General features: G+C 41.5%; 1 protein-coding gene across 1 annotated transcript; it reads right to left on the bottom strand.

Moving 5' to 3' along the window:
- Nucleotides 1-11,138: 11,138 nt before the first annotated feature.
- LOC110203971 (uncharacterized) lies at nucleotides 11,139-24,445 on the bottom strand. Its single transcript, XM_078149296.1, is given in 7 exon segments — nucleotides 11,139-13,762; nucleotides 13,764-14,383; nucleotides 16,024-16,119; nucleotides 16,890-16,962; nucleotides 16,964-17,017; nucleotides 23,992-24,080; nucleotides 24,442-24,445. Coding segments are annotated over 6 exon segments (2,808 nt in total). The 5' UTR covers nucleotides 24,025-24,080; nucleotides 24,442-24,445; the 3' UTR covers nucleotides 11,139-11,830.
- Nucleotides 24,446-26,590: the final 2,145 nt, after the last annotated feature.

Here is a 26,590-nt window from a genome sequence, read left to right as displayed (position 1 = left end):
TCAAAAGTGAATGTTGAAAACTATCTTTAAATGTAATTAGAAAAAATAAAATACTATTAAGTAGAAAAATAAAATACAATTTTCAAAAGAGTTTATACCTCTTTCTCCAATTGGCTAACTTTGTTTTCATAATTTTCTCAATTGCTTTTATTGCTTTTCCTGATTTTTCCTCAATGTTTCTCATTTGATTTTTGAGTTCCATTTTAAGTTCAATCAAGAGTTCTTTTTGGCTAGTGACCATTTGACACTACTTTCTGGGACAGGAGTGGCTTTTTTTAACCTCACTATTTTCCTCTGAATATGAACCCAGATATTGTTTATCACACCAAAGTGTCTATCTATGATTGGGTTCTTTTTCCTTTGCTTGCTTATTTTTATTTTCAGCAGTTTCTTATAATCAAGTTTTAATCCCCAAGTTCTGGGTAATGTTGCCCTAGGCCTCAAGTCATTCTTACTGTTATTTTCTGAGTTCTGTCGAAGGGCTCAACCTCAGGGACTCCTCTCCTCCCTTAAACCACAGTTCAGGCCTCTAGCCATTCTGCCCCCAAAATGTTCTTCGTCCCTGTGGTACCTGCACTCACCAGGTATGTGCTCACTTCTCACCAACAGCTACAACCCCAGATAACTTCTGGTCAGCTCTGCTAGATGTAGCTTTGGGAAACAGAGGGAGGGGGCTGGAGGGTTTTTCAATCTTCCTACAACTCACCCATCTGCTGGTCCTTAGGCAAAAGTTTGAGGGGCAAGCTTGTGAGGTAAAATTTCTGGAGGCCTAGCTTGCTTTGTGACAGAGCTGATCCAGGCGCTGTTATCTGTTGATTCAGTGAAGTGAGTCTAGAAGTGACTATACTTCACTTACCCCAAGACTCAGCCCTTGGAGGGCCTCTCTTTTCTGAGGTCACCTCCAATTTTCTTAGAACAACTATTTTACCCCTTTATTTCTGCTGCTCTGCATTCACTTACTGGCAATTTTCCATCTGTTTGTGGAAGAAATATGGAGAGCATTTTTTTTTCCTGTGAATTTTCCTATCTTTTCCCATTTGGCCTACTCTTTTTTTTATGGAGTTATTTTCTTCAACATTTTTTTGTGTCTCATTTACCAAGCTCTTGACTCATTTTTCATGAGTTTCTTGCATCACTCTCATTTCTCCTCTACTTACTTGATTTTCAAAATCTTTTTTAAGCTCTTTCATTGCCTGACACCAATTAATATTTTTCTTGTAGGCTATGGATGTAAGCTTTGACTTTGTTTTCTTCTCAGTGTGTGTTCTGATCTTCCTTCTCACCATAGTAATTTTCTATGGTCACAATAGGGCTGTACTCACTCCTGTGCTCCACTCCCACCAAGGTGCAACAGACCTTTCCTACTGACCTTCTAAGTTGTTTTTGGCATCTCTAGGCTGAGAGGTCTGGAAACCACCACTGTTGCCAGTAATTCAGTCACCCCAAGGCCTGCTTCCAGTTTGCTGGGCCCTGATTGCACTGGTACAACCTGTGTAGGACTGCACTACTCTCTCACCTTGGTGCAACAAACCTTTCCTGACAACCTTCTAAGTTGTTTTGGGCTGGAAAATTGTTTCACTCTGACTTTTTGTGGGTTCCACTGCTCTAGAATTTGTTTAGAACAATTATTAAAGGTATTTGGTGGGGGGGGCAGGGGGGCCGCAGGAGAGTCCCTGCCTGTTTTACACTGCCATCTTGGCTCCAGCTTACATTAAATTAAATTAAAAGGGTTTTGTATAACAGAAACAAATGTTGCCAAGATCAGAGGGAAAGCAAAAACCTGCCAAAAATACTCTCTAGACTGTTCTCAGATAAATGTCTTACATCTAAAATGTATAAAGAATTTTGTGAAATCTGTGATACAAATCATTCCTTAACTGATAGGTGGCCAAAGGATATGAACAGGCAGTTTTTTAACAAAGAAATCAAAACAATTTATAGTCATGTGAAAAAATGCTCTAAAAGATAGACAGGGAAAGCAACAAATATTGGGAGGGGATGTGGAAAAATTAGGACACTCATTCTTGGTGGAATTGTCAACTGATCCAACTATTTTGGACAGCAACTTCGAATTTTGCCCCAAAAGCTATTAAACTATCTATACTCACTGATCCAGCAATACCAATACTAGATCCATTTCCAAAGACGATTAGGGAAAAAAGAAAAGAACCCATATGTTCTCAAATGTTTATAGCAGCTCTCTTTCTGGTGGCAAAGAACTGGAAATTGCAGGGATGCCCAACAAGTGGGGAATGGCTGAACAAGTCGTGGTATACAATTATTATGGATTATTACTGTAATATAAGAAATGATGAGCGCAATGATCTTAGAAAGACTTACACAGGACCAAGGGAACATTGTATATACTAATAGCAATATTGTTTTAAGAATGAATGTGAACGAATAAGTTATTTTGATTACTATAAATACCTAAATTAACTATGAAGGACATATGAAGACATTATCTGCATCCAGAGAAAGAACTGAAAATTAAAGGATGGATAGAATAATTTTACATACATATATATACATACCTGCATACACACAAACACAAACACAAACACACACACACACACAAACACTCCTACTTGTGTCTAATGATAGCCATAGTGGGGAGGAGGGAGGAAAAAAAATTCACATGGTAACTTTGTAATACATTTAAAAGGAATAACAAGCTGAACATAACAGATTTGCAATGTCATATGTAATTCGTTTTTATTCTATGTTGTGAAAGTGCTTATTTTATCCCATGAATTATAAATAACGCCAATAAATGTGAAAAGTGAGAAGAAACTGGAAGACCGAGCACAGCAGCAGCAGTAATGATCAGCTGTGAAAGACTCAGCCACTCTGATGAATACAATGACCCAGGAAAAGTTTAAAGGACACATTATAAAAAACGGAGAGAACTGATGAACTTTGAGTGAGGACTGAAGCTCACTCTGTTTTCACTTTCATTTTTCTTTTTGTTTTTGAACCAGGGCTAATATACAACTGTTCTGCATTACCTTACAGCCATAATGGCTATCCTATTTTTCCCTTCTCAAAGGGTGGGGGAAGGACTGGAAGGTGGGAAAGGATTTAGAAGTCAAAATTAGAAAAAAAAAACACAAAGTAATTGTAATGTCTTTTTTCTGTTTCTCAGTGTGGAGAGGATGCAGTGGTGTCTGTGGTTATATGATTCTCTGATGGCCACAATTCCTAGTGTTACAGCACAGGACAAAGAAACTTATGCCAAGGTCTTTGGCTTGAGATGCTATTTCAGGAAAGCATCAAGTGGCACTCACCTTCCCGGGGCCTGGCTGTCAGGGCAGGAGCCATTCCTTCTTCCTCCAGGCTGTCCTCCTGGGGCAGAGCAGAGACCACGAGAGAGAGGAGGGAGCTGGGGAGGAGAAGCAGGAGAGTGAGAGGTCACTCTGAGGGTCTGCCCTGCTCAGACCAGACATTTCCACTTCTCCACTGACAGGAGATCAGGGAGTGGGGCGGGGAGCTGGGGGCGTGACTGAAGAAGAATTAGAACCCTCCCCCAGGCTCCGCCTCCACCCGGTCGGCCTCCAACCTCCCCCGGCCCCTCCCCCGCCCGGGCTGCCCCCAGACCCCTGGGAGCCCCTTACTTCGTGCGTGGTCTTCACAGCCCCAGAGCCCATGGGGAGTCACCAGGAGTGAGCTCACAGACATCGAGGGCTCCTCCGTGGGTAGTCAAGGCCACAGTCTCTCTCACTCCTGCACCCAGTCACAACAGGCCTGCAATGAAAGGCTTGCTGTGCACCAGCATCCTGTCGCAGAAAGTGACGGAAACACGCAGGGAAGACAGGGCTCTGAGGAGGGAGACCACGGGCTGGGGCAGGATCCCCGCAGCGCTCGCTCAGCCCCCTGGGGCGTCCAGGAGGAGCAGGACACGAGTGGGCCTGGGGCAGCAGGAGAGGTCAAGGAGGCGCCGGCCAGGACAAGGCCGTGCTGGCTTTGTGTCTGTTTCCTCTGCCAAGGAGGCTGACCCGAGGGAAACCAGGAGACGCTGAGAGCGTTTGGCTGGGCCTGGGGAATGCCAGTCGTCTGCTAGATGGGCTCAATAAAACTCAGAGCTGACGTTTACATGGAGCTCATTGTGTTCCAGGCAGGGCTAAGTAATTTACAAGGACTATCTCGTCTAGTCCTCACACTAACCTTGGGAAGCAGGTGCTGTTAAAGACCCTATTTTATACATGTGGAAACTAGGGTGAAGTGACTTGCCCACGGTCCCACAGCTAGCAAGTGCCTGAACTTGGATTTCAGCTCAGGTCTGGGAGAAGTAACAGCAACAATTGGACAAGTTGGATTCATAACAGGACTTCATCACCAGGACGTGGGTACCTGTATGGTGCTTTTCTGAGCTCAGAGAATAGCCGGTTAAAGCAATGTCATAATTATATGATTTTGCCAGGGGGTGAGCTCACCCAGATGGTGAGGACAGAGGATCGTTGTTATGCCAAGCTCAGGACACAGCTTACTTGCTTGGCCTTAGCCCTGGAAAAAAGGTGTCTGCGAATATCTTGACAAGAGAATATTGACAAGCAATAATTTAGACTGTTACCATAAGCCACCAAGACAGCCTCCCAAGCTCCTGATCTATGGTGCTGCCATCCTGCATTATGAAGTCCCTGACTGGTTCAGTGGCAGTGGGTCTGGGACAGACTATACTCTCACAATCATCACTGTAGAGGCTGAAGATGCTGGACTGCATTGCTATCACCATCATTACAGCTGGCCTGTCACAGTGATCCAGCCCTGAAGAAAAACCTCCTGGTGACATTTGGCTGCCTCAGCTCAGAGCACAGCTGCTTAACCTTAGGTCAGAGCAGTGACTGCTGTCTTGTCAGGACTGAGCTCTGTTGCCCCACCCCCCCACTACCTCACTCATCCCAGGACCCACATCATTCACACTTTACATTCTCCCAATAAAGGCAAGGCAGAGAGCTGAGAATAATCCTGATAGAGATTTGGGGGACTGTGGGAGGGACATAAACAAATTGGATAATTAATATTAATATTGCAAATACATCCAGAATTCTTCATTCTATCCCTCGTGTGTACATTGGAGAAGCAAAACTGTGGGTTTTACTAAGAGTGACAAGTGCTGGCTTATTTTGATCCAAGCCTCACACCCTTCAGGTAAATCGGGCAGCTAGGTGGTACAGCCTGAAGTCAGGAAGAATCCTTTTCTTGAGTTCAAATCTGGCCTCTGACACTTATTGGCTGTGTGACCCCGGGCAAGTCACAGAACTTGGTCTGCTTCAGTTTCTTTATCCATGAAATGAGATGGAGGAAGAAATGGCAAACCACTCCAGTATCCCGGCCAAGAATACCCTAAATGGGGTCACAAAAGGGTCAGACACGACTGAAATGACTGAACAACAACCGACCTTGCATCCACGTCCTCATTCATTCACAGTCATTCAGGGTAAGTCACCAAGCATTTTTAAGCACCTTCTGTGTGCCAGGCACTGTGCTAAGTGGTGCAGGTACAAAGACAGGGAAAATCAACCTCTGCTCTCAAGGACCCAGTAGTGGGAGACAACAACAACACCCAGCTATGTACAAGCAGTATGTAGGCAGGAGAAATTGGAGTTAGTCAGCAAAAGGTCAGTTGTGGGATTAAAGGGATGGGGGGAAAGTTCTTGCTGAATGGAGATGAGATTTTAGGTGGGACCTGAAGGAAGCCTGGCATGCCAGGAGATGAGCAGGAGGAAGGAGAGAGTTCCAGGCATGCGGCAAAACGGGTAGAAATGCTCAGAGTCAGGAAATAGGTTGTTGGTATGTTAGAGTAGTGCAGAAAGACTGGAAAGGTAGGAGGCAGCCAGGTTAGGAAGAGTTTAGAAAACCGAATAGGACTTTATATTTCATTCTGGAATAGAAAACCACTGGAATTTATTGAATAGAGAACTGACATGAAGAGACCTTAAATAGAGGAGGATCTACTGAACAGGTGAGAGGGAGATGGACTGGATCAGGGACAGAGTTATGGCAGGGAGATCCATCAGAAGGCTTTTTTTGTGGTTAGGGCAGTTGAGGTTAAGTGACTTGCCCAGGGTCACACAATGAGTGTTATGTGTCAGAGACTGGATTTGAACTCAGGTTCTTCTGACTTTAGGGCTAGTGCTCTGTCCGCTGCACCACCGAGGTGCCCCCATCAGAAGGCTGTTGCAATAGCCTGGGCATGAGGTGATGAGGGTAGGGACCAGGGTGGTAGCACTGTCAGAAGAGAGAAGGGGCATATAAGAAAGTGTTACGTAGAAATGGAAAGACTTGACTGCTAATTATAGAGGCAGGAGTTAGGGGTTCAGAGTGACACCCAGGGTGTAAGCCTCAGTTTCGACCCTACATTGGGCATCACTACTGTGGCTTTGTGCAAGAACTTGGACTCCATGAGCCCCTCATTCCTCATCTGTAAAATGAGGAGGTAGAAGTTCATGACCTCTCAGGTCACTTCCAGCTCTAAATCTATGAACTGATAACACCAGCTTGATGGTGCAGTGGACAGAGCTCTGGACCTGCTGTCATGAAGACCTGATTTCAAATCTGGCCAGACACATTAAGTCTGACCTTGGAGTAGTCACTTAACCTCTGTCTGCCTCAGCTTCCTCTTCTGTAAAATGGAGATAATACCACCTACATCATGGGGTTCTTATGAGGAATAAATGAGATAATATTTATGCAGGGCTTAGCAAAATTTAAAATGTTAGGTAAATACTTTTGATTATGACTATTATTCACAATGATTTTCCTTTGTAGTCTTTTTGAGAGGCAATGGGGTGAAGTGACTTGCCCAGGGTCACACAGCTAGTAAGGGTCAAGTGTCTGAGGCCACATTTGAACTCAGGTCTTCCTGACTGAATCCAGGGCTGGTGCTCTATCCACTACACCATCTACTTGCCCCTTTTTGTAGTCTTCTTGCAAGAAGAAAGAATAAAGTAGTGGTATGAGCAACTTCTTCCTTACACACACAGGTGATGCACTTCCAGAAGTAGTTCTTTGAAATAATCAATTCCCTGGCAGTAAGTCTTTACTTTTGTTTTATTTTTTGGTTATAGCTGAATATGTCTTACCTCCACCTCCAAAAGACACACACACACACACACATTCACACACTCATACATGAATATATTTCACCCATTCCTTTGCACATCCTGGCTGGGAACTGTGCATAATAAAATGTATGTGATCAGTCTCCACAGCACCTCTCTCTGTTCCATCCCTTCTCTGAGGCAGATTGCTTTACTGTACAGACTAGAGCTGCTGCATTCCTCTTCTCTGCCTCTTCCTCCTTCTTCATTTTAAAAATTATAAACTCATCACTCCACAAGCACAAACATTGTGATTCATAAAGAACACAAAAAAGAGGGTGGTGGATAAAGCCATAAACTCTTATTCCATGCAGTTCTTTTTTTTTACAGTATTACATTTAAGAAGGCAATAATAAAATTATTTACTGTCCTCTTCTCATATTTTTTTAATGTATTTTATTTTTAAATGTGTTACTGATACTCTGTTCTTTTTTTTCCCCTTAATTGCTATCACTTTCTCCAAAGGCAGCATCACATAGTGTCTAGAGACGGGGTCTGAGAGATAGGAAGGTCTGGGTTAAAGTTCAACCTCTGATACACACCTGCTCTTTGATCTAAGGCACAACACTGGTCCCACAGGCAACTCTCTAAGATAAGAAGTTGCAGCTCAACAGAAAATCTGATCTTCAAATACAAGACTCAAGAGAGACATAAAAAGGTAAACGGGACATAAAGAAACAACATGTCATTAATAAGGGCAAACTGTTTACATCCCTACAAGGGAAGATGAGAGTTTTAACCCTTGCAAACTGCACTGTCATTACACCATGTTAAGGGGAATACATAAAGTGGGTACGTATAAGTAGACTTTGATATGATGATAAAGATCTAATCAAGTGGGTTAAATGGATCCAAGTAAGTAGATTAACCTCATCTAAGAAAATGTACTGAGAGAAAAGAAAATGAGGTAGACAAGGGTAAACCACATTACAGGAAAAGGCACAAAAACCTATTATAGCAGAGGGAAAGGGAGGGAGATGAGCATTGTTTGAACCTTACTCTCAGCAGATTTGACTCAATAAGAGAAATAACATAATCAGTTGCATGCTAATATTGATAGATTAAACCCTTCTCAGCAATACAAGGATCTAAGACATCTCCAAAGGCCTCATTATGGAAAATGCCGTCCACATCCAAAGAAAAGAACTATGGAATTTGAATGCATATCGAAGCTTATTATTTGCTTTTTTTTTCCTTCTGTAGTGTTTTGTTTCCTCTTTCTGGTGATTCCTCTATTGGTTCTAATTCTTACAACATGACTAATGTGAAAATATGTTTAGTAGGAATGTATATGTATAACCTATATCACATCGCTAGCCATCTTAGGGAGGAAGGTGGGGAGAAAGGAGGAAAAAAATTTAAAACCCAAAAGCTTATGGAAGTGATTGTTGATATGTCAAAATAAATTAATTAAAAAAAAAAAGATAAGAAGTTGCAGAGAATGTCTTCACCTGCACTGGTATAGAATGTTTGTTCATCTGATTATACCTTATAGCAATGGAGCTAAAGGTCCAGTCTCTCTTCCTACCAATTTCCACTAACGCACACTGCCTCCTAATTTGAACCGCCCCTCCCCAGCCCCACTGAAAAAGATAAGTATAAGCAAGCAAGAAAAATCAAGATATTCACCATGCCTGAAAAATGTGTCTTTTTCCAAACATCTGTTCCATCAGCTGTCTGACACAAGGTGGGAGCAAGGCTTCATTATCAAGCTTGTGAAGTTAGGATTTCCCTAGTCTCTTTCCAGGTACAGTTCTATGTTTACAGCTACTACCCCATACACTTCATGAACAGTTTAGAGTGCCTATTTAAAGCATAATTCTGACTCTGTGATTTTTTTAAATGCACAGTTTAGATACAAACTCCATACAGAACAGGACCTGGTACCTAGCAAGCCCTTAATAAATGCCTGTTTCCTTTGTTAGCCACATTTTCTCTCTTGCATTTATTGTCTTCCCTACTTTTTCTCAAATTCCCAGAAAGTTATTTCTGACTCTACTTCTCACTCAAATCCTTTCCCCTCATCATTTAAAAAAAATATTATTTATTTTAAACATTATTTTTTAAATTGAGTTCTAAATTCTCCCTCTGTCATTCGGAAGACAAGGAATATGTCAATTATACATGTGAAATCACAGAAAACATATTTCCATATTTTAGCCATGTTACCATGTCATAAAAAAGGAAGAAAATTAAAAAGTAAAAGAATATACTTCAATTCATACTGTTTGTCAGGTCTCTCTGTGTTGAGGGCCAGCTCTGATGGGTCAGAGGATTCAGGCCAGTCCAGGTTTTCCCTGTTGTTTTCCTCTATCCGATGGCTGTGTAAGTCAGGAATGTTGGCTCTCCAACCTCCCCACCCTTACCCTCCACTCTATCTCTTCAGAACAGAAGGACCTTGAAGATAACAGGAAAGAGAGGAGACAATCAGGATGACTCCTCTGGTTAATGTTCCTATAAGAAAACTGCTTGTTGTTGCTTTTGCTAAAGGTATATAAACCCTTACCCTGAGATTAATAAACGGAGTCTGTCCTTTACAATCTCCAAGCTGGCCTGCACATTTCTTTCTCTCTTCATACTCGACCAGCATCTAATCACGGCTGGCAACGCAAGCACTCGAGGCATCTCTGGAGGTAGACAGCAATTTTTTTTTTTTTATCATGAATCCTCTGGAATGGTCTGAGATGATTTTCTTGATCAGAGTAATTAAGTCATTCACAGCTGATCATGTAATCATCATTAAAATGTTGCTGTTACTCTATAAAAGGAGCTCCTGGTTGTGCTCGCTTCACTCTGCATCTATTCACATAGGTCTTCCTAGGTTTTGCCAAATCATCTCCCTTGTTTCTTAGAGCACAACATTCCATCACAATCATATACAATCACCTCTTCAACCATTCAGGAACTGATGATCGTCCCCTCAATTTCCAATCCTTTGCCACCACAAAAAAGGCCCCCTATAAATATTTTTGTACATGTAGGTCCTTTTCGTTTTTCTTTCATCTCTGTGGAATACAGACCTAGCTGTGGTATTGCTGTGCAAAGGATATTTACAGCTTTATAATGCTTTCAGCACAGTTCCAAATCGTTCTCCAGAATGGTTGGACCAGTTCTGAATTGCACATAGTGTGCCTATTTTTTTCATATCCCCTCCAGAATTTGTCATTTTCCTTTTCTGTCATGTTGGCCAATCGGAGGTATTGTGAGGTATTACCTCAAAGTTGTTTTCATCTGCATTTCTCTAATATGGTTAGTGATTTAGAGCACTTTTTCATTATTAATGAAAGCTTTTGATTTCTTCATTGAAAACTCCCTGTTTATATTCCCTAACCATAATGGGAATCTTATGTATCTTCTCACGTGTGTCACCAACTGGATGACAAGGCATTTGGCTACCATAAGAAGGTCGTAGTCAATCCTGCTGTTTACCTGCATTTCAATGAATTTCTTCCCTTTGACATTCAGAGCACTGGGCAGAAATCACATTGTTTCAAAATCTGCCACAGGGCCTTGTGATGCTTTGTTTTAATTAAGATGATTCCAAGTCTTTATGGTCCACACTGCCTACCCAAATGAACATGAGCAGGAGCAGTACCAGCAAAATCAGGAACAAAGCTCATTTTGATTTATCAGATTATGATTTATTCCTGAAGCACCGTCAACTATTATTCATTACTCATTAGGCTCAGGCTCATCTGATAGCCAAGAGGTCATCCCCAAGCATCTTGCACACCACGTTCCCAGGGATCAAAGATAATACTAACGCTCTCCCAGTACCATTGTCCACTCAGTAACCTGTGACACAGCCAGCATAACCTCTCCATCCCTCAAGGCCCGTGGGAGGATAACACTAAATCTTTGCCCCTTTAGAGGTCTCTACAGAGGGAGGGATATCTTCTTCTCCCGTGCAGCCTAAGTAAAGATTCTCTGAACTACATCTAGGGACTCAGAATCACAGTCTAGTCAGCTGGGGGAATCTTCCCACACTCCTTATACTCATGAAGAATCACTCTAGCATGAATTCTCTGATGGACATCAAGTAGGTCCTTCGTCTAAAGGCTTTCCCAAATTCAAAAGGTTTCCCTCCAGAATTAAGTCTTTGATGTTGAGCAAGTTGTGTCTTCAGCCTGAAGGTCTTCTCACATTCACTGCATTCATAACATGTTCCTCTAGTATGAATGCTCTGATATTGAGTAAGACCTACACTCAAGTGGAAGGCCTTTCCGTGTACATTACATTCATAAGGTATGATGTGAAGTTGAGTAACATCTGACTTCTGAGAGAAGGGCTTCCTACACTACTCACATTCATAGAGAATTTCTCCAATTTGAATTCTCTGATGCACAGTAAGGTGTAACTTCTTTCCGAAAGCCTTCTCACATTCACTATATACATAGGGTTTTTTTTGCAGCATCAATTTTTGATGTTTAATAAGATCTGAGTTACAATGGACTTCCCAGACTCCTTACATTCATGAGGAATCTTATAAATTCTCTGATGGACTAAAGTAGTATCCTCAGTATAAAGGACTTCCTACATGCATTGCACATTTAAGGCTTCTCTCCTGAATGAATTTTTTGGTGTTGAGAAAGGTGTATGTTCACTCTCAAAATGTTCCCATATTCATTACATTCATTAGGCTTCTCTCCAGCATGAATTTTCTTGTGTCGAGTAAAATCTGAGCTGTAGAGGAAAGCCTTCACACACCCTTTACATTCATAAGGAATGTCTCAAGAATGAATTTTCTGATGCACAGTAAGAGACGCCTTTCTCTGGAAAGCCTTCTGACATTGATCACATTCATAAGGTTTCTCTCCAGTATGAACTCTTTGATGTCGAGTAAGTTCTGACTTATACAGGAAAGCCTTCCCACACTCCTTACATTCAAAAAGAATGTCTCCACTATGAATTTTCTGATGCACAGTAAGTTGTGTTTTACTCTTAAAGGCCTTTCCACATTCACTACATGCATAAGGTTTCTCTCCAGTATGAATGCTCTGATGCTTAGTATGACCTGCTGTCGTCCTGAAGGCCTTCCCACAAACAGTGCATTGATAAGGTTTCTCTCCAGTATGAATGCTCTGATGCTTAGTATGACCTGCTGTTGTCCTGAAGGCAATCCCACACACAGTGCATTGATAAGGTTTCTCTCCAGTATGAATTATTTGATGTCGAATAAGCTGTGAGTTGTAGGGGAAAGCCTTCCCACACTCCTTACATTCATACAGGTTCTCTCCAGCATGAATTCTCTGATGCACAGTAAGCTCTGACTTAATTCTGAAGGCCCTCCCACATTCACTACATTCATAATGTTTCTCTCTAGTATGAATGTTTTGATGTCGAGTAAGATCTGAGTTGTAGAGGAAAGCCTTCCCACACTCTTTACATTTATAAGGAATGTCTCCAAAATGAATTTTCTGATGCAGAGTAAAAGATGCCTTTGTCCGGAAAGCCTTCTGACATTGACCACATTCATAAGGTTTCTCTCCATTATGAACTCTTTGATGTTGAATAAGTTGTGACTTATACAGGAAAGCCTTCCCACACTCCTTACATTCATTAAGCATCTCTCTAGTATGAACTCTCTGATGTACTCTAAGTTGTTTCTTACTCCTAAAGGCCTTTTTACATTCACCACAGTCGTAAGGTTTCTCTCCAGTATGAATTCTCAGATGTACTATAAGAGAATCCTTACTACTGAAAGCCTTTCCACATTCCCTACATTCATGGGGTTTCGCTCCAGTGTGAACTCTCTGATGCAGCGTAAGCTGTGTGTTAATCCTGAAGGCCTTTCCACATTCACTGCATTCATAAGGTTTCTCTCCAGTATGAACTCTCTGATGCGCAGTAAGCTCTGACTTACTGTTGGAGGCCTTCCCACACGCACTGCATTCATAAGGTTTCTCTCCTGTGTGAACTCTCTGGTGCACTGTAAGCTGTGTCTTAATCCCGAAGGCCTTTCCACATTCACTACATTCAAAAGGTTTAGGTTTCTCTCTAGTATGAATTTTCTGATGTTGAATAAGAAATGAGTTATAGGGGAAAGCCTTCCCACACTCCTTACATTCATAAAGCTTCTCTCCAGTATGAATTCTCTGATGCACAGTAAGCTCAGACTTAATCCTGAAGGCTTTGCCGCATTTACTACATTCGTAAGGTTTCTCTCCAGTATGAAGTCTCTGATGCTCAGTATGACCTGCTGTTGTCCTGAAGGCCTTCCCACAAACAGTACATTGATAAGGTTTCTCTCCAGTATGAATTATTTGATGTCGAATAAGACTTGAGTTGTATGGGAAACCCTTCCCACACTCCTTACATTCAAAAAGAAACTTACCAATATGAATCTGCTCATGCACATTAAGATGTGCCTTTCTCATGAAGGCCTTTCCACATTCCTTACATCCATAAGGTTTTTCTCCTGTATGAATTTTTTGATGTTGAATAAGATGTGAGTTCAACGGGAAAGCCTTCCCACACTGCTTACATTCATAAAGCATCTCTCCAGTATGAACTCTCTGATGTACTTTAACTTGTTCCTTACTCCTAAAGGCCTTTTTACATTCACCACATTCATAAGGTTTCTCTCCAGTATGAATTCTCTGATGCACTATAAGACGATCCTTACTCCTGAAAGCCTTTCCACATTCCCTACATTCATGGGGGTTTCTCTCCAGTGTGAACTCTCTGATGCAGTGTAAGTTTTGTCTTAATCCTGAAGGCCTTTCCGCATTCGCTACATTCATAAGGTTTCTCTCCAGTGTGAACTCTCTGGTGCAGTATTAGTTGTGTCTTAATCCTGAAGGCCTTCCCACATGCAGCACATGCATAATTTTTCTCTCCGGTGTGAACTCTCTGGTGCACTGTGAGTTGTGTCTTAATCCTGAAGGTCTTCCCACACTCACTACACTCATAAGGTTTCTCTCCAGTGTGAACTCTCTGGTGCACTGTAAGTTGTTTCTTAATCCTGAAGGCCTTTCCACATTCACTACATTCAAAAGGTTTAGGTTTCTCTCTAGTGTGAATTTTTTGATGTTGAGTAAGAAATGAGTTATAGGGGAAAGCCTTCCCACACTCCTTACATTCAAAAAGCTTCTCTCCAGTATGAATTCTCTGATGCACAGTAAGCTCAGACTTACTCCTGAAGCCTTTCCCACATTTACTACATTCATAAGGTTTTTCTCCAGTACGAATTATCTGACACACAGCAAGATGCTCCTTGCTCCAGAAGGCATTCCCATATCCATTACATTCAAGAGGTTTATCTCCAGCAAATTCTCTGCTCTCTGAAAGGAAGAATACAGAGCTGATTAACCCTGCCTTTTTCACCCTTTGCCAAGGCTCTTAGTTGCTCAAAGGTTTTGGAGCTATTCTCTTGCCTTCTCACTTGAGAAGGCCAGTCTCACTAGCCTTCCCGTAGAGATTGGTTTATCTTATGTGAAAGCATAATGACTCCAACGTAACATGTAAATGAATTGACATAAGATGAAATTACCAAGGGGGATGAATGAACCCTTACTCTACTTTCACTGGCTGACATTTGAATGGAAAAGAATGTTCAGAAAAAAAGCCCAAGAGATGATTTTGATGTATCCTTACCCTCTGAGGTGAAAATAGGAAGGGAAACGACTGAACAGAAAGAAAATACAGAACTAAGTTTAGAGTGGGGAAGAGAAAGAGATATAAGAAGTCAACAGAATAAAGAAGAAATATGAGGGTGAAAACATGACAACTGTTGCTATAAATTTCCTCTAAAAATCTAACATATCTACTTTGTAAAAAATTGATTGAAATTTGTGAGATGTAGACCTACGGTGTTTTTGACAAGAGAAATTACTAATAATTACCTGAAACATTACTCAAACTCTGATAATCAAAGAAGCATAAATGAAAACAATTTTTGAGGTAGCAATAAACAGCCTTCAGATTAGCAAGATACTCGAAAATGATAAAGTTTGGGACTTATGTTAAAATACCTACTTATTAAGCTGCTGCTGCTACCATTTTCCTTAAAAGATAGGAATTTCGGCTAGAGCTACAAAACTGTTCATAGCCTTTCACCCAATGGCCCCAGTAGTAGGTCTGCAGCCTCAATATGTTACTGAAAGCAAACACAGCACTCTCAGCAAATTTTCACAACAGCTTTTCGTAAAAGAGCAAAATAAAAGAGGGCAGCTAGGTGGCACAGTGGAGAGAACACTGGCCCAGAAATCAGGAGGACCAGACTTCCAATCTGACCTCAGACCAAACAATTGCTATGTAATAGCTGTGTGATCCTGCGAAAGTTCCTTCACCCCACTGCCTTAAAAAAAAAAAAGTCTTCTTTAAAAAAAATAGCAAAATAATGAAAATCTGTAGGTGCAAAGATGAGGTTATGGCTATACAAGTCCTGTGACATGAACATATTAAAGTGCCTTTATAAACACAATTTCAAAGCATAAAGAAGAAAACAGGATGACACATAACATGACAGGCTGAAGAAAGGGGAATTAGGTTAGGATTATTTTTAAAAGTAGCAGCAAAGCAATATAATCATAGACACAAAACAAGAAAATATCAGAAAAGAACTCACAAGGAAAAAGAGCACACGACTTAATACTTTCAATACTGTGCTTACTTTACAAGAATGAATTCATGCAAATGAGGCAGATGAACTAAGGTGATCTTCAATGAACAGAAGAGATATAACTGCCCTGTACTGAGGCAACAACTTTCTTTGGGAGTGGAGGTACATTACAGTAAGGAGATACATTGAAAAACTAACTTCTTGAGGTAAAAAAATGAAGTTAAAACTCTCAACTCCTCTCAACAGGGCAGAGAAGCTTTGACAGACCACTTTGTTCAATGTTTTTCAAGAGCTTTGACCTAAAATGAACAACAGATTACAAGTTTGCAATGACTCATCTGCTTGGTTTTATGTAGTCACCTGGACAGCTGCTTCTTGGAATATCTGCCTCTGGCAAGGAAGACACTTCCTTTCTTTCCAACTGGTCACTGTCATTTGGTCTGGAAGCTGCAAATCCTGTACATTGAAAATGAAAAAGTGCTAGGCAGTCATCTCATATCGACTTCCATCATTGAAGAGATAGATGAAATACTCCCTCCAACTTTACTAGAAAAGTGGGGGAATAAGGATGCTAGATATATCTTATATCCCGAAGAGCACTATGTTAGCTGATTTTCTCTGAGTTTTTTTTTCTTCTTCAATAATGGGGAGCTCAATGGGTTGGTTGGAGGGAGAAGTAGGATTTTTTCTTTCTTTTTGTTTTTTTTTTTTTAGGTGGCAGAGGAAGGAGAAATTAAACCTTTTTTCAAAAAGTATCCACAAAACTTAATAAAAGAATTTAAAATGAGTTCAAACTCTCTTTGGAAAATAAGGAGGCATGCTAGGAAGACCTCAAGGATAGTACAAAAGACCACTGGAAGGATACTCTGTATTATGGTAAAATGGATTACTGAGTAGGACTCAAGGAAAAATAGTTCATTTGACTTGGTGACTGGTTAAGCAGTGGGAATACTGCATGATGAACCCTACATTAGGATTAAAAAGAATATCTTGGATTTGAGGTAATAGAGAGGGGAAGATACATCCTCAAGGATAACAACAAATCAAGAAATTAATTTCCAGGCATACTAAGCCTCGACCTTTTTCCTGCAAACAGGCAGCAGAAGTAATCTGTCTCTTGGCTACAAATGGATTAAGAAAAGTTTCCTTTTGTATGGCAAAGAACAACTGTTAAAATCTTGCTCTCACAGTATATATCAAGACTCCAAAGAGGTAGCTGTTCTTACCCAAAAAGACCAAGTTCCTATAGTTCTCCAGCATCACATCCCTGTACAATTTTTTCTGAGATGGGTTCAAATTGTACCCACTCTTCCTTAGTGAATTCCACAGCCACATCTTTGAATGTCACTGATTCCTGAAATACCAAAAACATTTGTGACTACCCAGCTATAGCACTTTACTATTATGAAGTTCAAATATAAACTACTTGCTATTAAGGTGAGGGAATTGAGGGTTTTAGGAGAGCAAGTGGTACAGGGAATTGAGGCAACTGAGTCAACCACACTGACTCCATTTTGTGACTCATTTCTGGAGGTAGCTCAGTTCTTTTTCTGTTCAATCACAGGTCTAGTCCAACTTCTGTATTGTGAGAAAAATTTATTCAATTGTGGGGAATTGGCAGATAACCTAATTGCATTGTTTGAACTTAGCCTTGCGTGGCTCAGAAATGAGACCTACTCTACCTGCTGTTTACTCCTTAAAGACCTAGATTATGCTGATCAGAAACCCACTCAAATGCAAAAAGAGTGATGTAAGGACTTTTCTCACAATTGTACATCTGAAGCAACAGATATGTCTTACCTGAAAACTGGCCCCCTACTGAACAATTAATTACTGTTCCCATGTTGCTTTCATTGTATACTACTTTGAAAAGTTCCCAGTCGTTTCTTCAATTAGAAATCAGATTACCTAACATTTTATTATTTGCTTTTAATTAATTGGTCTTCTTTGATTGTTTTTAATTTATAAAAGTATGTCTTGCCCTATTCAGGATCCAGCCGTAAGATGAGGAAGGGGACTGGTCCCACTTTTCTGTGCAATTGCCATGCATGGCTTAATATACTTATATGCCCAAAAGACTGAACCTTTGTTTCTTCAGCCATTTCATCTTTCTCTTGCCATGAGGAATTGTATCATTTATTTATTTCCATCCCAGTACAGTGTCTAGTATATACAGCAGGCACTTAAGAATTCCTCTCCCAAAAAAAACAAAAGTGTGTATAGAATGATTTTACATACACACACACACACACACACACACACACACACACACACAGACATTTGTATCTAATGGTAGCCATCCGTAGAGTTGGGGGGTGGGAGAAAAATTTATGTGGAATTTCATTATATATTTAAAAGGATTAGCAAGTTATAGATAACAGATTTTTAGTTTCCTATACAATCATGTTCTTTTATTCTATACGTACTGGAAATGCTTGCTTTATTCCATAAATTAAATATTAAACAAATAAAAATTTTTTTAAAAAAAGAATTCTTCTCTGATTAGTCTGTAAATTCCTTAAGGGAAGGAGTTATTATTGCAATCCTTGGTATCCTTGGCACTTAGCAGAGTGACTGGCACTAGGTAAGTATCTAATAAACGCATATTGTTGTAAATGGTTCCAACAGCATCCATTTTAAATTCATCCTTCATTTTTGTTTTCCACTGAACACCTCTGGCTCCTACTTTTACCCTCTGAGCTTAAGGAGTAATATGGCTAACTTGTTTTTCTACTCGCTGAAATAAACAATGAAAATGAAATAGCTGAAGATAGCTATCCTGTAGTCTGAAGTCTTCACTTCCAAACTAAACAAGCCCAGTTTCTTTGAGCAATCAGCCTGGTCTCTTCACAAGTAAGACAGCTACCTTCCTCTTTTCATCCAATCCCTGTGCTTCTTAAAATGTGCTGCTCTGAAATGAACACCATTGTCTTCCATGCTCCTGGAACCAGAACAGCAAAGGCAGGGGGGACTACAATCACCCTGTCTGTAACAGCATGTGAACACTTTTTCACTATTGAAAAGGGTGTTAAAGGACCGTTACTTTCCAATTAATGTATTTAGAGAGGGAAGAAACTTAAGAATCCAATTTTGCCATTTTACAAATTAGGGAAGTGAAGCCCTCAAAGGGAAAGCTGACTTACTTAAGGTCAAAAGGGGAGCAACTGCTGGATCTACACTCTGAGCACAGGTCCTCCTGGCTTCAAATCCAGGGCTATTCTAAATGAACAATGTTGCTATTCCCTTTCAGTATAACCAGACCAAGGCTACAATTCAGTTTCTGGACAAAAACATTCATAAGATCACTCTTTGGGCAGCAAAGAACTGGAAACAAACTGAATTCTTAACACTAAAGAACAGATAGAAAAATATGGCATATGAACAACAGTCATTTATACAGATAAAAATGCGAAATATAAGCAATTCTGAGAAGCATTTGAGGATATGCATTAACTGACAGTGCAAAATAAGCAGACCCAACAAAATATAATACACAAATACTTCAAAAATATAAATAATCAAAAAAAGATACTGAACTATGAAAAAAAACCAATCCATTTGAACATTTGGGGTGGATTCTCTAAATTTAATCATCTCATATTTCTTCTGAGCTACTTCCATTCTGCTCTGCTCATAGAGTGTAGCATCCTCTCTGATGAGGGCACGCCATGATGGGCAGTCCTGTACCAGTTTCTCTCAAGTCACATATCCCATTCCAAAGTTCTTAAAAGAGACCTTGAGAGTTTCTTTCTGTTACAGCAAAGTATTAGGAACAAAGGGATACCCATCAACTGGAAAATACCTGATCATTTCATGAAGTGGAATATTATTGTGACCTAAGAAATCTTGAAAACGATACTTTGAAAGAAAATAGGAAGACCTGCATAAAGCAATGAAGGGAGGAAACAGCAGAACTAAGAAAACAATTTACAAATGACAATACCATTCAATGATCAGCCATGATTCCAGAGAACTGATGATGAAACATCATACAAGATGAAACAAGGTATAAATTCTGAGAAAAAAGTGGTGACAAACTTGTTTATTTATTTTACATGACTACCCTTACTGGCTATAAATGCACTGTGTTTTTCTTTTTTTACTGGAGGTGCAAGGAGAGGGTAGCATGTAAAAGGAAGAGAGCTAGAGATAGTATTGTCAGAAAAAAAGAAAAAGATGCACAGAAGAGGAGGAAGTTGAAAAAGAAAAAGAGGACAGTTTTAAAAGTCACATGCTGAATTCATTACACGAAAACAACCCAAAAAATCTATAACCAAGTCTGAAAGAAACATGCAGTTTAGACAAAAGCCCAACAAGAACTGATGAAGTTGTGAACTGATCCAACCATTCTGGAGAGCAATTTGGAACTATGCCCAAAAGGCCTAAAACACTGCACATTTTTTAATCCAGCAATACCATAACTAGGTCTGTATACCAAAGAGATTATAAGGCAAAGGGACCAACGTGTACAAAAATATTTATAGCAGCTCTTTTTCTGGTGGCAAACAATTGGAAATTGAAAGGATGCCTATCAAATAGGGAATGGATGAACAAGTTCTACTTCCTGAATGTAACAGAATACAATTGTGCTATAAGAAATCACGAGCAGGGAGATTTCAGAATAACACAGGAAGACTTACATAAACTGATGGTGAATGAAGTGAGCAGAAAAACAGCGGAATAGTATGCACAGTAACAGCAAAATTGTGTAATGATCAATTTTGACAGACTTGGCTCTTCTCAGCAACACAATGATGTAAGACAATTCCAAAAGACTCATGAGGGGAAATGCTATCTACATCCAAACAAAGAACTATGGAGACTGAATTCAGAGCAAGCATACTATTTCCACTTTTTTTTTGCTTTTTGTTTTGTTTTCTCATAGCTTTTTCCAGCCTGTTCTGATTCTTCTTTCACAACAATTATGTTTAATATGAGTGTATATGTGTAACCTATAGCTGACTGTTTCCCATCTAGGAGAAACGGAAGGAAAGGCTGGGAGGGAAAAAAAAATTTGTAACTCAAAATCAAAAGTGAATGTTGAAAACTATCCTTACTTGTCATTTGAAATAAAAAACTATTAAGTGGAAAAATAAAATATAATTTTGAAAAGAGTTTATAACTCTTTCCCCAACTGGCTAACTTCCTTTTCATAATTTTTTCAATTGCTTTTATTGTTTTTCGTAATTTTTTCTCAATCTCCCTCATTTAATTTTTCGAGTTCCATTTTAAGTTTAATCAAGAGTTCTTTTTGGGCTAGTGACCATTTAACATTACTTTCTGGGAAAGGAGTGGCTTTTTTTACCTCACTATTTTCCTCTGAATATGAACCCAGATACTATTTATCACCAAAGTATCTATCTACAATTGGGTTCTTTTCCCCCTGCTTCCTTATTTTGATTTTCAGCAGTTTCTTATAATCAAGTTTTAATCCCCAAGTTCTGGGTAATGTTACCCTAGGCCTTAAGTCATGCTTAGTGTTGTTTTCTGAATTCTGTGGAAGGGCTCAACCTCAGGGACTCCTCTCTCCTCCCTTAAACCACAGTTCAGGCCTCTAGCCATTCTGCCCCCAAAATGTTCTTCGTCCCTGTGGTACTGCACTCACCAGGTATGTGCTCACTTCTCACCAACAGCTACAACCCCAGATAACTTCTGGTCAGCTCTGCTAGATCTAGCTTTGGGAAACAGAGGGAAGGGCTGGAGGGTTTTTCAGTCATCCTACATTCAGCCTTCTGCTGGTCCTTAGGCAAAGTTTGAGGTGCAAGCTTTGTGAGAAAATTTCTGGAGGCCTAGCTTGCTTCTCACAGAGCTGATCCAGGGCCTCTAATCTGTTGATTCAATGAAGTCAGCCTGGAAGTGACTACACTTCACTTACCCCAACACTCAGCCCTTGGAGGTCCTCTCTTTTCTAAGGTCATCTGAAGTTTTCTTAGGAGAACAACTGCTTTACCCCTTTATTTCTGCTGCTCTCCATTCATTTAATGGCAATTCTCCATGTGTTTGTGGAAGAAATATAGAGAGCATTTTTTTTGTGAATTTTCCTGTATTTTTCCACTTGGCCTGCTCTGTTTTTATGGAGTTATTTTCGTCAACCTTTTTTCGCATCTCATTTACCAAGCTGTTGACTCACTTTTCACGACTTTCTTGCTTCACTCTCATTTCTCCTCTATTTACTTGATTTTCAAAAGTTCTTTAAGCTCTTTCATTGCCAGACACCAATTCATATCTTTCTTGTAGGCTTTGGATGTAAGAGCTTTGACTTTGTTTTCTTCTGAGTATGTGTTTGGATCTTCCTTGACACCACAGTAATTTTCTATGGTCACAATAGGACTGTACTCACGCCTGTGCTCCACTCCCACCAAGGTGCAACAGACCCTTCCTGCTGACCTTCTAAGTTGTTTTTGGCATCTCTAGGCTGAGAGGTCTGGAAACCACCACTGCTGCCAGTAATTCAGTCACCCCAAGGCCTGCTACCAGTTTGCTGGGCCCTGATTGCCCTGGTACAACCTGTGTAGGACTGCACTACTCTCTCACCTTGGTGCAACAAACCTTTCCTGACAACCTTCTAACTTATTCTTGGCTGGAAAATTGTTTCACTCTGACTTTTTGTGGGTTCCACTGCTCTAGAATTTCTTTAGAATAATTATTAAAAGTATTTGGGGGGGGCTCAGGGGAGTTCCTGCCTTTTTTAAACTGCCATCCTGCTCCAGCTTACATTAAATTAAATTAAAAAGGTTTTGTATAAATGAAACAAATGTTGCCAAAGTAAGAGGTAAAGCAAAAAATTGCAAAAAATGCTCTCTAGATGGTCTCGGACAAAGGTCTTATACCTAAAATATATAAAGAACTTTATGAAATCTGTCATACACATCATTCCTTAACTGATAGGTGGCCAAAGGATATGAACAGGCAGTTTTGTAACAAAGAAATCAAAACAATTTATAGTCATGTGAAAAATGCTCTAAATCATAATCGATTAGAGAAATGAAAATTCAAACAACCTTGAGATATCATTTTATACCTATCAGTGTGGCTGAAATGATAGACAGAGAAAGCAACAAATATTGGGAGGGGATGTGGAAAAATTGGGACACTAATTCATTCCTGGTGGAATTGTCAAGTGATCCAACTATTTTGGACAGCAACTTGGAATTTTGCCCAAAAAGCTATTAAACTATCTGTACTCACTGATCCAGCAATACCAATACTAGATCCATTTCCAAAGATGATGAGGGAAAAAAGAAAAGAACTCATATGTTCTTAAATGTTTATAGCAGCTCTCTTTCTGGTGGCAAAGACCTGGAAATTGCAGGGATGCCCAAATAGTGGCGAATGGCTGAACAATTATGATAGATTTTTACAGTAATACAAGAAATTATGAGCTCAATGATCTTAGAAAGACTTACAGAGAACCAAGGGAACACTGTATATACTAATAGCAATGTTGTTTTAAGAACGAATTTGAATAAGTTATTTTGATTGCTGTAAATACCCAAATTAACTATGAAGGACATATGAAGACATTATCTGCATCCAGAGAAAGAACTGAAAATTAAAGGATGGATAGAAGAATTTTACATACATATACATACATACCTGCATACACACATACACAAGCACACATATGCTCCTACTTGTGTTTAATGGTAGCCATAGTGGGGAGGAGCGAGGAAAAAAAATTCACACGGTAACTTCGTAATACATTTAAAAGGAATAACAAGCTGAACATAACAGATATACAATTTCATATGTAATTCGTTTTTATTCTATGCTGTGAAAGTGCTTGTTTTATCCCATGAATTATAAATAATGCCAATAAATGTGAAAAGTGAGAAGAAACAGAAGACTGAGCACAGCAGCAGCAATAATGATCAACTGTAAAAGACTCAGCCACTCTGATGAATACAATGACCCAGGAAAAGTTTAAAGGACCCTTTATAAAAAACGGAGAGAACTGATGAACTTTGAGTGAGGATTGAAGCTCACTCTTTCTCACTTTCATTTTTTTTTGTTTTTGAACCAGGAGTAATATACAACTGTTCTGCATTACCTTACAGTCATAATGGCTACCTATCTTTCCCTTCTCAAAGAGTGGGGGAAGAACTGGAAGGTGGGAAAAGATTTAGAACATAAAATTAGGGAAAAAAAACACAAAGTAACTGTAAGGTCTTTTTTCTGTTTTTCAGTGTGGACAGGATGCAGTGGTGTCTGTGGTTATATGATTCTCTGATGCCCACGATTCCTAGTATTACAGCACAGGACAAAGAAACCTATCCCACGGTCTCTTGTCTGAGATGCTATTTGAGGAAAGCAGCAAGTGGCACTCACCTTCCCGGGCCTGGCTGTCAGGGCAGGAGCCATTCCCTCTTCCTCCAGGCTGTCCTCCTGGGGCAGAGCAGAGGCCACAGAAGGGAGAGCTGGGGAGTAAAGGAAAAGCAGGAGAGTGAGAGGTCACGCGGGGGTCTGCCCTGCTCAGACCAGACATTTCCACCGCTCCACTGATGGGAGATCGGGGAGGGGGACAGGGAGTTGGGGGCAAGACTGAAGGAGCATTAGAACCCGCCCCCAGGCTCCGCCTCCGCCTGCTCGGCCTCCAACCCCCGAACCCCACCCAAACACTGGCCGCCCCCAGAGCCCTGGGAGCCCTCGGGGCTTCCTTCCTACTCTGCCAGACGCTCCTCCCATTCTCCGTGAGCTCCCCAGCCAGCCCCCGGTGCGCCGACCCCGCCGCACCCCGGCACCGGTTCCGCCTGGCCTGGCCCGCTCTAGCCCGCTCACTCGGTCACACTTCAGCCCAGAACAGAGAAGGGGAAGCGGGAACCAGCGAGGGTGGAACAGGCAGAGAGAAAGGGAAGCGGAAGTGGCCTAGTAAGAAAGAAGTCCAGTCCTGCCTCCCTTGGGGGTTGGGAAAATGCCCCTGAGGTGAGCATGGCCTTCTGGGAATCGTAGTCTGAAGGGTGAGGCGCCTTCTGCGCATGCCTGGGGCTCGGCCCTTTTCCCCGTCCTTGAATGTGTACTGCCTCCCTGGCTGCCCCGCCTGGCTCTTCCTGCCAGCAGGCCCGCCTCCCTCCCCCCCGACTCCTCCCCTTACTTCCTGCATGGTCGTCAGAGCCCCAGAGCCCACGGGGAGTAACCAGGCGTGGGCTCACAGACCTCGAGGGCTCCTGCGTGGGTAGTCAAGGCCACACTCTCTCCCACTCTGGCACCCAGTCACAACAGGCCACGGCTCCAATGGAAGGCTTACTGTGCACCAGCATCCTGTCTCAGAAAGTGACGGAAACACGCAGGGAAGACAGGGCTCTGAGAAGGGAGACCACGGGCTGGGGCAGGATCCCCGCAGCGCTCGCTCAGCCCCCTGGGGCGTCCAGGAAGAGCAGGACACGAGTGGGCCCGGGGCAGCAGGAGCGGGCAAGGGGGCGCCAGCCAGGGCAAGGCCGTGCTGGCTTTGTGTCTGTTTCCTCTGCCAAGGAGGCTAACCCGAGGGAAACCAGGAGACGTGGAGAGCGTTTGGCTGGGCCTGGGGAATGCCAGTGGTCTGCTAGATGGGCTCAGTAAAACTCAGAGCTGACGTTTACATGGAGCTCATTGTGTTCCAGGCAGGGCTAAGTACCTTATAATGACTATCTCATCTGGTCTTCACAAAATCCCTGGGAAGCAGGTGTTGTTACAGACACCATTTTATAGATGTGGCAACTAGGGTGAAGTGACTTGCCCACGGTCCCCCAGCTAGCAAGTGCCTGAACTTGGATTTCAGCTCAGGCTGGGAGAAGTAACAGCAACAATTGGACAAGTTTCGTTCCAGAACGTGGCTACTTGTCTGGTGCTTTTTTGAGGTCAGAGAGTACCTGGTCAAAGCAACGTCAAAATTATGTGATTTTGCCAGGGGGTGAGCTCACCCAGATGGTGAGGACAGAGGATCTTTGTTATGCCAAGCTCAGGACACAGCTTACTTGCTTGGCCTTAGCCCTGGAAAACAGGGTGTCTACGAATATCTTGACAAGAGAATATTGACAAGCAATAATTTAGCCTGTTACCATAAGCCACCAAGACAGCCTCCCAAGCTCCTGATCTATGGTGCTGCCATCCTGCATTCTGGAGTCCCCGCCTGGTTCAGTGGCAGTGGGTCTGGGACAGACTATACTCTCCCAGTCATCACTGTAGATGCTGAAGATGCTGGACTGCATTGCTATCAAACATCATTACTGCTGGCCTGTCACAGTGATCCAGCCCTGAACAAAAACCTCCTGGTGACATTTGGCTGCCTCAGCTCAGAGCACAGCTGCTTAACCTTAGGTCAGAGCAGTGACTGCTGTCTTGTCAGGACTGAGCTCTGTTGCCCCACCCCCCCACTACCTCACTCATCCCAGGCCCCACATCATTCACACTTTACATTCTCCCAATAAAGGCAGGGCAGAGAGCTGAGAATAATCCTGATAGAGATTTGGGGGACTGTGGGAGGGACATAAACAAGTTGGACAATTAATATTAATATTGCATATACATCCAGAATTCTTCATTCTATCCCTCGTGTACATTGGAGAAGCAAAACTGTGGGTTTTACTAAAATGACAAATGCTGGCTTATTTTGATCCAAGCCTCACACCCTTCAGGTAAATCAGGCAGCTAGGTGGTACAGCCTGAAGTCAGGAAGAATCCTTTTCTTGAGTTCAAATCTGGCCTCTGACACTTATTGGCTGTGTGACCCCGGGCAAGTCACAGAACTTGGTCTGCTTCAGTTTCTTTATCCATGAAATGAGATGGAGGAAGAAATGGCAAACCACTCCAGTATCCCGGCCAAGAATACCCTAAATGGGGTCACAAAAGGGTCAGACACGACTGAAATGACTGAACAACAACCGACCTTGCATCCACGTCCTCATTCATTCACAGTCATTCAGGGTAAGTCACCAAGCATTTTTAAGCACCT

Source organism: Phascolarctos cinereus, unplaced genomic scaffold, assembly GCF_003287225.1.
Source record: "Phascolarctos cinereus isolate Bilbo 61053 unplaced genomic scaffold, phaCin_HiC Scaffold_2;HRSCAF=192, whole genome shotgun sequence".
Classification (NCBI taxonomy): Eukaryota; Metazoa; Chordata; class Mammalia; order Diprotodontia; family Phascolarctidae; genus Phascolarctos; species Phascolarctos cinereus.
This window is presented reverse-complemented; position numbering and strand designations above follow the sequence as displayed.